Below are 17,021 nucleotides of genomic sequence, written 5' to 3' on the forward strand. Positions count from 1 at the left end.
CTGGATGCTTTTTCAGTAAAATATTTTAATCTTTTATTAACTTCATGTCTGTGTTGGACTCTGGTCCAGGTTCAGGTCTGGCTGATTCTCTCCTCGTGGGAAACATCTGCACAGTGGCAGTGAAGGGGTTAAGGTTGCCGGTGTCCAGTTTCACCATATTTTGGAGATGACAACTCAGCGCAGATGAAGAATTCACAACAACAGAAGAAACCACAACATTCCTGCCATCGAACCTCCGTCCTGACGCTCCGTGTTACTGAGCTCAGCCATGAGAACTTCCTGTCTGAGCTGATGATCATTTAAACATAAAATACAAAACACTCAGTTTTTATGACTTTAACTGAACCTCTCTGAGTGTAACCATCTGAAGACGCCACCCTGGACATAAATGACGTATGATGACCAAAGACCAGATTATAGATATAATGGTATAAAATGAAGAAATGAATGTCCCTCATTTCTTCTTCATCCATCTGTTAAAGTAAACTCAGGAAAAAAGGAACTAATGATAATAAGAAAAGATAAAAGTGCTTCCTTTAAACAGTTACACCGTTTTTTAAATTAATTTTAAACTTTTTTAAGAGACAAAATTTTAAAAATTTTTTAAGCAAATAAACTTAGCTTAGTTTGGTTTACCTTCATTATATCCTGTTATATCAAAAAGGGATGTAAAGTGTGGTTCTTTGGCTGCACCACGGCACACGCGGCGCTTCAGAGGGTCATTAACATGGCCCAAACAATCATTGGACATCCTCTTCCCTCCCTGAAGGACCTGTGCAGCACTCGCTCTTTCAGTGTAGCTTGCCATCACCAGTGTGTGAATGTGTGTGTGAATGGGTGGATGACTGGTTGTGTAAAGCGCTTTGGGGTCCTTAGGGTCTAGTAAAGCGCTAAATACAGGCCATTTACCATTTACCATATTCAGTGTACTCAGAGACCAGTTTACCATCAAAAATCTTTATTTTCTGCCGATTGCTTAGCTGTGTCTTCAAATAAAACTTCTGTAACTTTGCTCTGCTTTACTTCAGCAGCATCAGGTAATGTTTAGATGTTGATTCATGGTTTTCTTCTGTTTTTGATCTTTCTGTGTTTGATCCTCAGTTACTTTGACACAAAGACATGCTGCTTTGATGCTCACACCTCTGACGTCTCACAAGTGTCAGCTTTGTGTTTATACATAGATATAAAAATATGGACTGTACTGATAAATGATCAAGATTATAATATTTTTCACTGTCTGAGTCTGAATTGAATCAGTTATAGAAATTGCTACCCAGCCCTAGCAATAGCCCTAATCAGTGCTAACAGCTGGCCTGATTGGCTACCTCCCTGGACCTTTGGGGGGCAATAATGTGCAATAAACATCCATTCTTGAATTTATTAAGTCATACCTTTTTGCACTTTTTATCCACTTTAAACTTTACTGTGTTGTGTTTAGTGCTGACATGACAATTTTCTAATATCATTGTACTCTTTTACTAATTATGACTGCAATGACAATAATATCACATGTTGTTCTGTAGATTAGAATTATTAAAAATGATAATAATAATGATTAAAAATCGGTGTGAGCTGGATTAACCAGTTGGACAATAAAAAAATGACAAATTCTTCACTAAATTAAAGGTATTTATATTTTTTTAAAGTGTATTAAATATTGATGGATCTTGTGTTAACGTGTGGAAATGCTTGTCATGTAGGATCATCTATTGAGTTTTGGAGGAAGAAACAGAGGACAGAACATTTTTTTTAATGTTTGCATGGCAGGCTGCAGTTCCCACTGTAGCCGGCCGGCGGCGCTGTTTCCACAGTTGGTGAACTAGCTGTATTTGGTTGAAGGACTATGTTGTAAAAATCTTTCAAACTGTTAATTTTCGGACTTTTCGCGGCTCCTCCGCAGGAGTGCTCGGTGGGTTCGGGGCCTGCGTGACCGCCTCTTCCCGGGGACAGGCGGACCTTCCCGCCTCGGACCGTGTGGCGCGGGTGCTTAGTGGTTTTCTGATCTCTGGAGGTTTTTGCTGTTAGCTCCGCAGCTAATCCTAAAAGTCGCGTCAGCTGCGCGGATTAAAAGTTTCCCCGCAGAGCCGAGCCCAGGAGGAGGCTCTGCTGGGCGCATTTAGGGAACTTTATCGCGGCTGTTTCTGCGTGTTTTTCGTGGTTTTACGCAGTCGTAAAAAATTACGTTAGCGGCACAGCAAGTGAAGCCAGCTGTGGGTCATAAATGTCGCCGTAGCCCGCAGTCACGCGCGGATAATAAGATTTTCGTGAGGAGATGCGGTAAAGAGAGGAGAGCTTCGCTGTACCGCCCGCTGACTCGGCGGCTCTGGGCTTGCTGCTAGCGAGGCCTGCGGGTCGGGCTTCCACCGGGCTCAAGTAGAGCCCGTAGCCGCCGTCGAGAGGTTGAAGGCCGGCAGACGGCGCAGCCGCAGTTGGGCCTGTGGACCAAAGTATGGAACGGATGGAAGTGGACCAGTGCGCAGGCGCAGGAGGCGGGGCACTTCGCAGGTCGAACAGCGCCCCCATGATCACGAGTGTCAGGTCAGTGGTACTACACCACACATTGAACTCCGACCAAAAGACCTTAAATTTTAATGTATTGATCACAGAAAGCTCGCAGGTATCAGTTTAGTAGTTAAAGTAAGTCATCTTAATACAACAGTTCTGGGTCTTTTATTCGGCTTCATGCTTGGTGTGATGTAGTAAAATTAAATGTTTATTCTACTTACCTTGTTATCACTTAGAGTTCTACATGATAATTATAGAAATATATATTAAAAAAAAGGTAAATATAGTGGCTGCTACTGTTTTTATGTTTGGTAATCTTCTGCTGTCATTAATAATATCTTAGCTTTAAAGTAGCAGCCACTATAGTCTATAATTAGTTTAAACTACAGTTTATTTACACATGACATAATTTGCAAATCTAAAAAATGTAAATATGAGAAATTAAAAAGTTCTCCAGTTGCTTGGATAAAAAAAACACTCGTGGCATCCTTTTTGATTTTTGTACCTTGAAAACCATTAAAAGGATTTTAAAGTAACATGTACCATGAGGGCAAAAAGAATCAGTTTGAACTCTGAACATATGAGAATAAAATGTTAACATAATTGTTCAGATGTTTAAGATACTGATGCCAATAAATAGAGTTATTTATATATTTAAATATCCAAACCTCGGCTCTGTGACAAATACACGAGAGGTTATTGATTATCTTATTGATCACGTTATTGGTCTCTCTCTCAGTGACGCGATGACGGTCTTCAGTCCCATGTCTTCAGCTCGGTACAGACGCAGCAGCATCTCCATCAACCCCAGCTGTCCCTCGCAGGTCAGTAGCGCTAATACGGCTCTGCAGAAACTTTATTTATCGGAAGATGTTCATAATCGGCTTCTTCCAGCTCTGTGTCAGAGCTGAGTCTGCTGGACGAACTTGTTGGACTAACCTGTGAATTCTGGATCCTGTCTCATTTACTTCATGGTAAATTTAGCAGCCACCTCCTCTCTTCACCCTGAAGTCGGCCCGTTACCTCAGTAGGATGAGGAGTGGGTTCAAACAGTCACTGTGGTGTGTTATTAAACAGCAGGTGGTGAGGTCACATCGTTTTTTAAATGTTTTTCACCAGAGACCACACGCTGAGGAAAAACAGTCAGCTGAGTCGGGGAGTGAACAGTGAGATAAAACAGTGTTTAAACACACCTGATCCTCTGATCTGAAGAGTCAGGTGTTTCCTTTGAGCTGTAGAGGTCGACCGAAACTGAAACCAGAAGAGACGGAGAGCTGCACAGGAACCAGATGTGACAGGTGCACCAGCTTTCAGAAATACCATCTGATCTGGATATTAAAGGTTTTATCAAGGGCTTAAATTGGAAGGTCTCATTAACCAGGGCTCTAGACTAACTTTTTGCCATGGGCGCACCGGTACGCCTAACTTTAAAAATTTAGGCGCACCGGCACAAAAGTTAGGCGCACTCAAATTTTTCAACCGCATCGCTTAACACCGCAGTTTTACATGTGCACTTTCTTTGGGGGGGGGAAGTCCATACAGACAATATTCATTTCTAAATTATTAACTAACAAACTTGTGCTTAAATTGCTTTGTCAATATTGTAGAAAATGTTAAACTTAATCATCATCTCGGCTCCTCTGACGACCTGTTTGCTGCTGCCTGCTGCTGAAAGGCAGTGGGGAGAGGGGACACTTGGGCAGTGCATTTATTGCAGCATATAATGTGTTTTCTGGATACACTGCTGCTTTTTCAGCATTCAAAGATTGATGGCACCGTGTCAGAGCTGGCTATGAATTTCAGACGGATCAGGCCTTAACTTAACACAAAAGTTATCAATAGTTCTTTTCATCTCCTCTTATTACCCACAGCTACATCCACTTCTGTCACGCCTAGGCTGCTCACTAGGGCTGGGTATCATCACTGATTTCTATAATCCATTCGATTCCGGTTCTCAAAGTCCTGATTCGATTCAGTTTAGCCTCAGACAGTCAGAAATATTATAATTCTGATCATTTATCAGCACTGATACACATGAGACTTCATCAGAATTGTGAACATCACAGCAGATGCCTTTGTGTCAAAGTAACTGAGAATAAAACACAGAAAACATGAAGGAGATTTTCCTGGTCTGGCGTTTTATAGCAGATAACCTTAAAAATATTCTGCAATTTTGCATAATTTTAAGAAGTTTAAATTTCTTCAGTATTGAACAGCAGAAATTAGGCTTTCTTGTCCGAGGTCATTAAGTGAAAAAAAGAAAAGAAAAAGACAGCGGCCGACAGCGCTGTAAACAACGGTAGACTGGTGGGTAATAAGCCAATGAATAATGCAGAAAACAGAGATTTGAGACGGAAACTGTTCTTGAAGTACAGAGAGAGAGAGAGAGAGCTGTGCATGAAGTGTGATTTTTATCGTGGTGGAAGCAAAACAGCAAAAGTCAGAGGGAATTCATGACGACATTGATCAAATGTGAAGCGTAGTTTGCTGCTTCTTTTGCTGCTGGCTCGGCGAATTTTGGTTGGGGAGACAAAACCTGCAGCTCAGAATCAGCGCAAAAAGACGGAAACACAGCGCGGACCCGCTGCATCAGAATCACTGAGCTCCGACAGCGTGTCCGTGTTCAGCCGTGGGGTGAGAAGCCGAGAAAGACAAAGCTGATTCTGATGCGTCGGGTCCGCTCTGTGTTTACGTCTTTGTGTGGAATCCATTAATGAATCGATATCGCTTTATTCAAGCTACTCACCTCCCTCTTCCACCTGCACTTTCAACTGGACCACGGCCAATCGGAGAGGTCCCGCCCCTGACTATCTCTGATTGGTTTAGTCCACGATAGGGGCATAATGTGTGTCTGTTGTTGACCACACGGAGAGTTGCAGAGATTTTTTTTTTTTTTTTTTTTTGTTACCTGAAAATATTTGGTCGCACCGGTGCGACCAAATATTTTTTTTTTTAGTCGCACCACTGAAAAATTTGGTCGCATTCGCGACCAAATTGGTCGCACTCTAGAGCCCTGTTAACCCATCACAGCTCCCCTAACTGCACCTCATGCCGATGTTCATGACTGCTCGAACGCTTGCAGAAGGAAACGAGGAGCCAACTGCACTCATATTTTACAGTTCAACATACTTTTAACTCAAAATGTTCAAGTACTGAGGAGAAATTATAAGTTAAGCACCACATTTGACTTTTTAATCTGCCGTTGAAACACAGAGCAGAGGCTCACACTAGTTTCTAATCTGATGATCATCATAGACGCTGGGCCAAACACCGCATCTTCCTCCGACTTCTCTGTAACTTTGTTTTTGTACTTTTGTCTTCACCATAAAGATCAGCAGCAAATATCCAGTCACGACTTCCTGTTTGGATCCTCGAAGAACACAGCAGGACTACAAACAGAGATTAAAGTCAGACTAAACTGTGATGAGCACTTTAGCTGCATCTGTTCTGAAGTTAACCCTTTAAAGCCGGTCGGAGTGGGCATGCTCCATTTTGCGTAACTATTTTTAAATCCTGGTAGCACTGCAACCACGTAAGCTAGTGCAATAATGTTTTTTTGCATATGAAACCGGAGAAGTTGTACTTACATCTAGGGCTGCCACAAACGATTATTTTGATAGTCGACTAGTCACCGATTATTTTTGCGATTAGTCGACTAATCAGATCATCATCCATTGGACGTAAAACGTACAGCTTATTTCACCAGCATGCATCTGCTCTTTTATAACTATCATTAGCTTACAGCTTGAAGTGTTTAAGGTATGTGCCAACTAAAAAATAAAGACAAGATGATACGTTTATTAAATTTTAATGACATTTGTAGTTTGTTTGGTGGAGTTTAATAAACTCAGCCGTCTGCTCCTTGCTATCTAAAATATAACAGGACACCGGAGTATATTCTGGAGCATCTCACACTTCTGATGATCAGCTGTCTGCTTGACGTTTATTCAGCTGTGTAAAACTATAACTTTAATCTCAGCCAACCCGATTTACTCAGGAACAAATAAAACACTAAAAAAAGCCAAACAATATCATTTTTAAGTTATCTAAGTGACTTATATATCATGTTTAACCTGAGTAACGAAAGACGGCGGTGGGTTTAAAAGTGATTTGCCGGGAGTCCGGTGTTCTCACCGGCTCTAGTGAGCCTTCAACCCCAGCTAGCTATCGAGCTGGTGGGTAACAGACATCTCAGAAAACGTCGGAGTACTTTTGAAAATATGTGATGTCTTGATAAACTGAGCAGATATTTGAAGTTTACACAGCTACATTCTCGCCTGAAAATATGTTAAACGTTTATTTTGTGACCCAGAAAGATTAATAAGATTTTCGGAGTTTCTCGCTGACTGTGCATCCCGGTATGACCAGGTCCTGCTACTCGGTGATTTTAATATACACGTATGTTGCCCAGGGAAGCCCCTGGCTAAGGAATTCATGGACCTGGTGAACTCTTTTAATCTTGTTCAATCTGTTAAATGTGCCACTCAAGAACGTGGTCACACATTGGATTTGGTGTTGTCATATGGGTTATCTGTCTGTAACTTACATGTGGAGGATGCTGTATTCTCTGATCATATGCCCATTTTATTTGACGTTGTTCCTCTTAGTCCTGTTGTTAAACGGGCTGCACCGACGCGATGCTATCGTGCCTTCGGCTCAGATACTGCTGAAGATTTTTCAACACTATTTGAACAACTTATGTCCAGTCCCTCTGAGTCGTCCTCCGTAGATGGATTACTCTCTCATCTGGACTCTGTTTGTAAATCTGCCCTTGATGTTGTTGCACCTCTAAGACTCAGGCAGTGTAAACCCAAGGCCAGCCCTTGGCTAACCGATTTTACTCGAGCCATTAGAAGAGAATGTAGGAGATGTGAAGGCGATGGAAAAAGGACAGGCTGTGTCGTCTCTTTGGAAGCTCTTAAGACGAGCTGGAAAGCTTACCAGAGGGCAGTAAAGACCGCCAAAAACTCCTATTTTTCACAACTTATTGCTGCTAATTCACATAACCCTCGTGTTCTGTATAATACCATTAATTCTGTACTGAATGCAGAGGATCATGTTCTTTTGCAATCTTCTGAGGTTATGTGTAATAGGTTTCTCAATTTCTTTGTGGATAAGGTTGCTAGTTTGAGACCCTCCACTGTAGCTTCTGTTGACCCGGCTGTGCATGTTCCCTGTTTAAGTTTGCTTATTGCTTTCCAACCAGTTGTTCTACCTGAACTAGAGAAGCTTGTGTTAACTGCTAAAACCGTGTGGTTCTCCGAATGATGTCGTTCATCCCGTTTTCTGAAAGAGGTGTTTCCTACTGTTGGACCACATATTCTGAACATAATCAATACCAGCCTCTTGTCAGGTCAAGTACCAAGTGAGTTTAAGCATGCAGTTATTCATCCCTTACTTAAGAAACCAGGCTCAGATATTTCAGTAATGTCAAATTTTAGACCCATCTCTAAACTTCCTTTTCTGAGTAAGATCTTGGAAAAGGTTGTTCACACTCAGCTGATGGATTATCTAAACAACTTTCAAATCTTTGAAGTTTTCCAGTCCGGCTTTAGGCCGCTTCATAGCACAGAGACAGCTCTCATAAAGGTTATGAATGATATTCTGGTAGCGACAGACTGTGGTAAACACGTAGTGCTTATACTACTAGATATGACTGCTGCATTTGATACAGTGGATCACAACCTGCTGATCTCTCGATTACAGCATTGTGTGGGCATTTCTGGCTTGGCACTCCTGTGGATAAAATCATATCTCTCAAACAGGAGCTTCTGTGTTAAGTTGGGCTCGTCATCGTCTTCTGTGGCCCCTCTGTCATGGGGTGTACCACAGGGATCTATTCTTGGGCCATTACTGTTTTCATTGTATCTCCTGCCACTGGGTGCGATCTTTCGTAAACACAATGTTTCATTTCATCTATATGCTGATGATTGCCAGCTCTATTTTCCTTTCAGTCATTCTGATAGCTCCTCAATTAGACTCCTGCTTGATTGCCTTAGTGATGTTAAGTCATGGATGGCTCAAAACTTTTTAAATTTTAATGAGCGTAAAAGCGGAAGCAATTGTGTTTGGCCCGAATCGTTCCTCTGATATCCCTGATGTTGACCTTGCTGCTCTGACCCCTCACCTGAAGAGCTCGATTACCAATCTTGGGTTAAAAATCGATTCTGCTCTTACCTTTGATGGCCACGTGAATGGGGTGGTGAAATCGTCATTCTATCACCTCAGGCGTCTGTCGAAGGTTAAACCTTTCCTTTCAAGGCGTGACTTGGAGACTGTCATCCACGCTTTTATAACCTCACGCTTGGATCATTGTAACTCCCTTTTAATTGGGGTTGGACTGGGCACTCTGACACGCCTGCAATTAGTACAGAATGCTGCGGCACGCGTTTTTATCTGGTAAAAGGAAATTTGAGCACATTACTCCAGTTCTGGCCTCCTGCACTGGCTTCCAATTGAATTTAGGATTCATTTTAAAGTTCTTTTATTGGTTTTAAATCTTTAAATGGTCTGGCACCTGCATATATGTCTGATTTGCTGAAGCCCTATGTCCCCACTCGTTCGCTCCGGTCAGCTGAGCAGCTGTTGCTCTCAGTCCCCAAATCACGGCTGAAACTGAGAGGCGACCGGCGTTCTCTATTGTGGCTCCTAAGCTTTGGAATAACCTTCCTCTTCACATTAGGCAATCGACATCAGTGCTGGTTTTTAAATCCAGATTGAAAACGCATTTTTATTCACTGGCTTTTGACTCAGTGGTTGACTGACTTGTATTTACTTATATTTTATTGTTTTTGCTATGTTTATTATGTTTATTATTTTTATCGTATTTATTATTCTTATGGTATCTATTATGTTTCTATTGTTCAGCACTTTGGTCAGCCTTGTGTGTTTTTAAAGTGCTATATAAATAAACGATGATGATGATGATGATGATGATAATAAGAGTAATATTAAAACTAACTAGCTGCCGCCATTGTTGGAAACTGAGCAGGGCCGCGCTATGAATTCTGGGACACAGCTTCTTCTTCTTCGGGGTTTAACGGCAGCTGGCATCCTTGTACATGCAGTGCTGCCATCTTCTGTTTCAGTCCGTCATTACACTCTTAAATCCTACTACTTATTCCTGCGTCTTTTGGGATCTTACAAAGCTTCAAACGACGCGTCGACTATTAAATTAGTCGTTGACGATTTTAATAGTCGACGTAATCGTGACTAGTCGACTAATCGTGGCAGCCCTACTTACATCTTATGCCATCAGCTTGCCCTAGGTCACGGTTTCCTTCCACATATAGCTTTGCAAAAACTGCATAAAAAGTGCTTGCAGCAACAAAAACATAATATTTCAGAAACACGCTTTGCCGATCAGATCAGCTGTTCATAACACTTCCTGCGTCCATCAGCGTGAACTATCGCATGCCCGCCATGACCTGCCCGAAACCGGAAGTGACGTCATTTTGCGGAAATGTAGTTTTTTACCATCGTGGCCTTATGAGCCTATACTTGTGTTTTTAAAAGTTATGTTTAACTTAATGACTTTCTGTGTCGTTTCTGGGATGCTTAGGACTCATATTGCACTGCTGGAAATAGTTTATTTTGATGCATATGCTGGTTTTTTTTCAAAATTGCATTATAATATTTATTTTTGTTTTTCCTGCAGTATATGAAAATTGGTGTATTTCAAAAATAAACCTATGAAGACACTTAAAATAAATTTCCTGTGGTGGGAAACTATTTTGTGCAACTTTTTTGTATTTACAGTTTTGAGGGGTAAGCCTCTTAAATTTCTCTAACTAGAAATATATGTTAAAAAAACAAAAACGATTTTCAATTTTTTTGTAGTTTATTGCACTTTTTTGCAATTTATGTAATTACTATGGGCTTAATGCATACATATTATTAAAATCTGGGCTATAATGGTTGTATTGATGTATAGCAACTTGAAATGCTCCCAAAAATGGCACTACAGCATGTAAAAATATAATATAAGGTCTGGCAGACTTGGTTCTATGGTAGGTCTTAAAGGGTGGAGATCACACAGAGTTGGAAAAATCTAGAGACAGTTTTCAGATCAAATAATAAAAGCTTTTATTCATGTCGCACCTTTTTAACTTAAGTTCAGACAGAATGCTGGACAGCAGGGCCAGAAATACACCAGGATAAAATTAAAGAACACAAACCGTCAACAGCTGCAAAATAGAATAAAAAGATTAGACAATCAATTACAAAACAATCAGTGATGACAGAATCAAATCAAATGACAGTGTCTGAGCCTTCTGTCCTCAGGCGGGTCGACCCAAAGCCTGATGGAAAAGCACAGTTACAGCCTTCAAACACAAGATGGCAGCACAGCTTACAAACTCACAGCTCGTGAGCTCTGACCTGTACAGCGGGTGTCTTCAGTCTGGAAGTTTGTCCTTTAAATGATGCTCTCTTCATTTCAGCTTCACATAAACCTTTCACTCCACTTTTGGATTTTTATCTCTTTGAGCTCCTGTTTTACACATTTTTTCCTCTTTCAGCTCGTCCCTCTGTCTCCTTTCTCTCTGACCGGAGACAGACTCGACCACAAGAGGCAGGTGAGGACAGACTTCCTGCTTGGTTTCCCGCCAGCACGCCACTTTCTTTCTGTATTTGCTCAGCATCATCTACAACGTGTTTAAGCTATTTTTAAATCAAAGAGCCTGCTTCAGTGTCTGTGTTTGCTTCACCTCAGGAGGAGAACACGGAGATGACGCTCAGAGGGACTCTGCAGAGACTCAGGTAATCCAGAAGCTCTCCTTCTATCTTTGAGGTTTAAACAAGCAGTTAGTAACCCTCTGTCTCTCTTCCAGTCCTTCCAGTCTGGTCCCAGTTCCTCCAGTCAGCCAGTGGCACAACCACACATCAGTGGTGAGCGTCTCCACATCAGTTTTCATGCTGCCTCACTCTTATTTTGATGGTTTACAGCAGCACTTCCTGTCAGGATGCTTTATTCTTTTCTAACCTGCTGAGCTTCATAGGTATTGTAGTTTTTAGACCAATAAGAAAGAGCTTTAGTTTTGAATTTAGTTTGAATATTCTGACTTGGGGTCCTGAAACTAAACCCGATCAGATAGTGAATGAAGGTCATTTCAACTGGAGCTTTTTCTTCTTCAGTGGTTTCCGTCACACGACAGCGGCGTCACGCCCAACTCCTCCCCGAGCCCTACCAGGAGGTTCAGGTTTGTTTAATGCCAAAGCCTGATTTATTGTGTATACATTGCGCCGCTGTGCTGACGATTGTGTCGATTGCCCCGCAGACCTGCGGTCAGCACCACAGTGAGGTGGCCGGCGTTGACTCCGCTGAAGAGGAAAGGTAACCAGCATTTTACTGTTGATCATTCTTATTCTGCAGTCTTGAAATAAAAGTGTGTAAATCTGTGAAAACTCATCTCTCAGGGGGGGTGGAGTCAGATGGACCCCCAAAGAAGCTCTTTGTTGCTGGAGTAACAGACCCCACCCACCGCAGCAGCTACACAGTTAGGTGAGGATCACCTGAGAGATGCGTTGTGTTCAAAACCTAAAACCTGAAAACTGATCTTCCTCCTCTCTTCTCAGCGTCTCTCAGTCAGCGGCAGACTCTCCTCCTGTGGGAGGGTCCATTCCTCAGTCCCACCCTCTGTCTCTCTCGCCCCCACCCTCCTTCACCCCCTTCACCTCCCACCAGCACCCCGGACACTAAAGACCACCTCACCTCCAGTCCCGACCCCGTCACAGTGGGTGCAGACTGACCGTCAGCTGGAGGAACTTCAACCTTCATCACATCATAAATCTGTTCCAGTCATCCGCCAGTGTCCCTGTAAGCCCCGCCTCTGTAGATTTCCAGCTGTCCCCATTGGCTGATTGAAGATTTATCTCCACAATCATGTCACTTTGTGGCTCCACCCCTTATGCAGGCCACAACCACTGCCATCAAACAGTGCAGAGAGGACTCGACATCAGTGTCATCGTGACATCATGAAGTAAACCCAGGAAAACTTGTAAAAGGACTGAAGACACGCTGGTTGTGTAATCAGGCTGAACAGGCACAGCTTGGAGTGAAGGGGATTGTGGGTAATCCTTACGTGAACATCGAGCAGAAATTAGGACTGAAGAGGAAAGCAGAGGATGTCCCATTCTTTGGCTTCCTTTCTTTAAAAACACGTTGAAGAGTTCTCGGCTCGTGGAAGGGTGAAACATCGGGGCTCCTGTCCAAACGGACCAATCAGCTGATGCTGCTCATGAAGTTCCTGTTTCTCTCCGGTTATTGTTATTATTGGGATAGTTCAAACGAGGTCCTGAGTTGTATTCAGGACTTAAACACAGACCGCTGTCCAGACGGTCTTTGGAGGCACTTCAGGAACATTTGAATTCCTCTTCAATGGACAGGATCGGAATCAAACTCAGAAACTTCTGCAGAACTTTTGTTTCCTGAAGTTGCTTTTGTAAAATCTCAGAAATCTTTCTGTAAGGAAGACATAGAAATTATGAGGTTTATTTAGACACGAGGAAGTCCTGAGTGTTCATGATCATCTGGACTCACAGCACTTCATCAAATCAAGGCTATCATTCCGAATCCCAAAACCACATGAAGGCGGGCTGAAGCTCTGCCTCTGAACAAAACTTCAGCCTTCAAAGACTTTTTGTGTTTTAATGAAAACTTCCAGTTATGGATGAGACTGGATCCTTCTGGGTTTTCCAGAAGAATCCCGACAGCCCGGTCAGATCTCACTTGGAGGTTTTGTCACCGGATACGAGGCTGTTTTTTTAAGCCAGTCTCCAGTAAGAGCACAGAGGTGGTTTCTTGTTAATAGTGTATCTATATGTGAATACTTGGAGCAGCTGGTGTGCGCTGACCTTCCTTCGGCCTGCAGGGTTTGATTGTACATATTAAATCGGCAGAAAGAAGCCGTGCTCTTCCTCCTCTGAGGTACATTTAGGATTGAACTCGTTGAACCCACTTCAGTCATTTTACCTGAGTCTGCTCTGATTTATCAGCCACACCTGGCCTACAGAGAGTTTAGAGTATTGAGTGCTTCCTGAGGCTGTTTGACTGGGGAAGGTAGACTGTGCATGGTAAAGGCCCCCATAAAGTGAGGGGCCGGTCAGTTCTTCAGTGTTAGCAGCATTCAGTTACATGAAAGGATTATTTTATGGAGAAAGCTCACTGAGACCAAAGCAAAGAACAGTTACCAACATCAGTTAACTTGATGTGGTTTTGGATGTATTTGCCGTGTGGTGTTACCATGAAGTATTATCCTCGTGGAGCAGCCATCGTAACGCCGGCCTGTGGTGTGAACAGTTTTATTTGACGTCTTTGGAGCCTCGAAGGGAACGAGACTACAAAACACTCTGAGACTGACCGGAAACCGTCTCACCAGCAACAGTTCAGCACGCGATTGGTCGCTCTGCACAGATTATTTGGCACAGGGGGTAGAGCGGGACAGCTCGCCCATCATTGGATTGATCCCTGAATACTAAAGTTCATGTGTTGGAAGTACCCTCGGACACGAGCCTGAACCCTGAGTTACCCCTGATATGATTAATAAAAGCAGTGTGTGTGAGGCTTGTAGTAACAAAGTGCTTTCTGCACTTTCTGAGTAGAAACGCGTTACAATCGCCAGTCCATGCACCATGTACCATAAAGAACCCCAGCCGCATCGGTCACTTTGCTCGCCAGCGGTGGCGTCATCACGCAGCCACATCTGTTATGCTCACCTTTATGGAGCTTTTGTGATAACAGCAAAACGCGCAACGAAAATCAACATGTACGGCTGTCCGAAATGACACCAAAGCACGGCATGTGCCTGCAGAAGTGCAGCGTAGCGCCTGTTGAACGGTACCGTGCAACAAAGTTGACGTCACGACCGCTGTTTCTGCCGGTCGTGCATCTCTCAAATTTTCCAAACTAGTGCGCTGTGGCACCGCCATGTTGTAGACCTGCGTTTACAATCATGTCGGTTTTTACCACTATTTTAAAGCCGCGTGAGTGCAGAAGCTCAGAGTCACCGATGGTACAGAACGAGAAAAGACGAGACTTTGTTGAACAAACTTAAAAAAAAAAAAAACGTTGCCTTTGCGTCAGGTTTGGACTGTTTCTCCTCCACCAAGCCTGACGTGGAGGTTTTGTCTCAGCGGCGCCCCCTGTCCTTCAGGGAAATACTGCAGCTGCTGCCTGCACTGTAACAGCAAGGTTAAGTGGGCGTGTCTGCGTGATGGTGCTACCTGCGGCATGTAAAGCGACCAAAGTGAAGGGTACACTGGAGCCTTTTGACAGACCACCCATCTGAAAACAAGCCACTGCACCAGCCTGAAGGCTCGCCCTGCTGAAGGACCCGTCGAGGCTCCATAAGGTTCAAAGTTCACGCCACATGTCAGTGAGCAGGTTTGTACTGTAAGAATGTCCAGTCTGGAAGCACCAGTTCACCAGTCTGGATATAATGATGTGAGCACAAAGCTGAGGTCAGGTCATGGGTCAGAGGTCGGTATGTGGACGAGCTGCAGTTCTGCTTCCACCGTTTGCACAGTGTTGTACAGTTTCCTACGATCACTCATCGTGCCTGAACATGTCTTCATTTGGGAGGAGTGGCAGTCGGGTCAAAGGTCAGGCCTGAGGTTTCAGTGAGACGTGTTTGTAAATAGTCTCTATAAGCTCTTTGATGAAGTGTCTTTATTCCCAGTTAAAGACAACGACCCGCTGAGCGTCAGTCGCCGCTGGCGACGCAGACACAAAAGCTTTGTAGGTTTTTTTTAGAGGCAGATTTTTTTTTGCCCTCACCACTTTGCACAGTTTGACCATTTTGATGACATAACCTCGTGGAAGGAATGCTGTCCAGTTCTGCTGCTTTTTCTGTTCTTGCTTTATTGTCACGACTCTGAGTCTGTCCTGTTCCAGACGAACGCGCTCTCACACGGCGGCTCAGGGTTCGTGAGCAGGCCCACACCAAAGTCTTCACCTGCTAAAATGTCTAAAAGAAAAAAAAAAACTATTTTAATTTTTTAAAAAGTTAAACGTGTCAAACAAGATTTAAATCGACAATAATTCTTCTGCAGCGTTTTTCATGGAGTGTGTCTGAATCAGGACTCATTTCCAGTTTGAAGCGTCTGAAGCAGGACAGACTTTCCTCAGAGGTCACGACACGCTGCACAATTCTAGTCGCTGTACAGACAGACCGTAGCTTTAAGACAACTTCCTGTGTGTGTGTGAGAAAGATAACCTTTGCACAAACGCCACCCCATGCTGTCGGTAGCTCTGGAGAGAGGTGTTATGTAGCGGGACAGAAATGTGACGGACTCTGGTTTAAACGTCTTTGGTGTTTCATCGCCGAGACTCTCGTCCTGCAGGTGTCTGAAGTCCAATATCATGTTTTTATTTTTATATGTGATGCACATGTCCAGTGTGATTGGAGGTTTTTGTGTTTGAGATGAAGATTTTATCCGTTACATCCTGACACAGACAGATGTTTATGCAGAGGCGAGGTTGTGAGCGCTGTTCTCAGAGAGGTATTTGCTGAAGGTTTTTCAGTATTAAAGGAGTATTTCACTCTGGCAGAGCGCCGAGAGTCAAACGTCAGAAATGACCCTTGGGGGGCCCCGTAGTTCCCCCGCCTCCATCAGACTGTAGAGTTTCAGTTTGGCAGCAGCTCAAAGGTCAAGTTCACTCAGGCTTCATCTGAGTCTCCATCAGTGGATGGAGTCCTCTGAGTTCCAACAAACAAAACATCCTGTGTGGGAAATAATGTTTTGGCTCAGCCTGACACCATAGCGCCACCTTGTGGTCATCCAAAGTAAAGACGAGGGAGCACAGGACGGGAACTGGGTTTTCAGACTGCAGAGGCGTGGCCTGTGATCATGTGACCAAGACTTCCCCTGTCAGTCACATGGTAACAGCTGGCTGATACCCATGTTTCAGTAAACAGGCCCCGCCTCCATGTACATCATGAGCCGAGAGTGACCTTCAGCTGGTTTTATTGTTTTTACTCACACGCTCATCAGCAACATGAAATATTTAACTTTTTAATGAAGATAAAAGCCCGTTTTTATTTTTCTGAGATTACGAAAGTCGACGAAGGACCAGAGTGAGATACGACTTTAACAAAAGGGCTGCTAAGAGTTTTATTGTTGAGGACAAAGGGAACTAAAAGCACATTAGTCACACGTTCACATGTAAATACTTGGACTTCTCTACATGAGACGGATGAGACGATGTATTTTTATGCAACTGAAACATTAAAGTCTATATTCTAGTGTTCATTCCCTCGAGACGATCTCACGGCTGTACGAGAAAAAGAACGACTTTAGTGGAAACCGTTCATGTACACACTATAAATATATATAAATATTATATTGTATATGAAAAATACCAATAAAAGAACGTCTGTACCTTCACATCGGCGAGTTTGTTCTCATCTCATCATTATTACGAGACTCTGGTGTCAACATGGCAGCGTCACGGAGGGATGATCGCTCAGAGAACCTCTGCTCTGTTCGAGCGACACACAAAATGAATCTTTAAAAAC

At 43.2% G+C, this 17,021-nt stretch overlaps 1 protein-coding gene across 2 annotated transcripts; it reads left to right on the forward strand.

Moving 5' to 3' along the window:
• The first annotated feature begins 1,187 nt into the window (after nt 1–1,187).
• LOC116320773 (protein FAM122A) lies at nt 1,188–16,890 on the forward strand. 2 transcript variants are annotated; one of them, XR_004199475.2, is made up of 10 exons: nt 1,188–2,538; nt 3,245–3,329; nt 11,025–11,081; nt 11,219–11,265; nt 11,337–11,394; nt 11,641–11,705; nt 11,784–11,839; nt 11,923–12,007; nt 12,082–12,322; nt 12,420–16,890. XR_004199475.2 is itself a non-coding variant. In XM_031740487.2 (9 exons), exons 1-9 carry the CDS (start codon nt 2,450–2,452, stop codon nt 12,203–12,205), a joined length of 666 nt encoding a protein of 221 aa, XP_031596347.2. In that variant the 5' UTR covers nt 1,188–2,449; the 3' UTR covers nt 12,206–16,890. The 2 variants fall into 2 exon arrangements, 1 of the variants encoding a protein (XP_031596347.2); XM_031740487.2 differs by having other exon boundaries at nt 12,082–16,890.
• Nucleotides 16,891–17,021: the final 131 nt, after the last annotated feature.

This window comes from Oreochromis aureus, linkage group 10, assembly GCF_013358895.1.
Source record: "Oreochromis aureus strain Israel breed Guangdong linkage group 10, ZZ_aureus, whole genome shotgun sequence".
Lineage (NCBI taxonomy): Eukaryota > Metazoa > Chordata > Actinopteri > Cichliformes > Cichlidae > Oreochromis > Oreochromis aureus.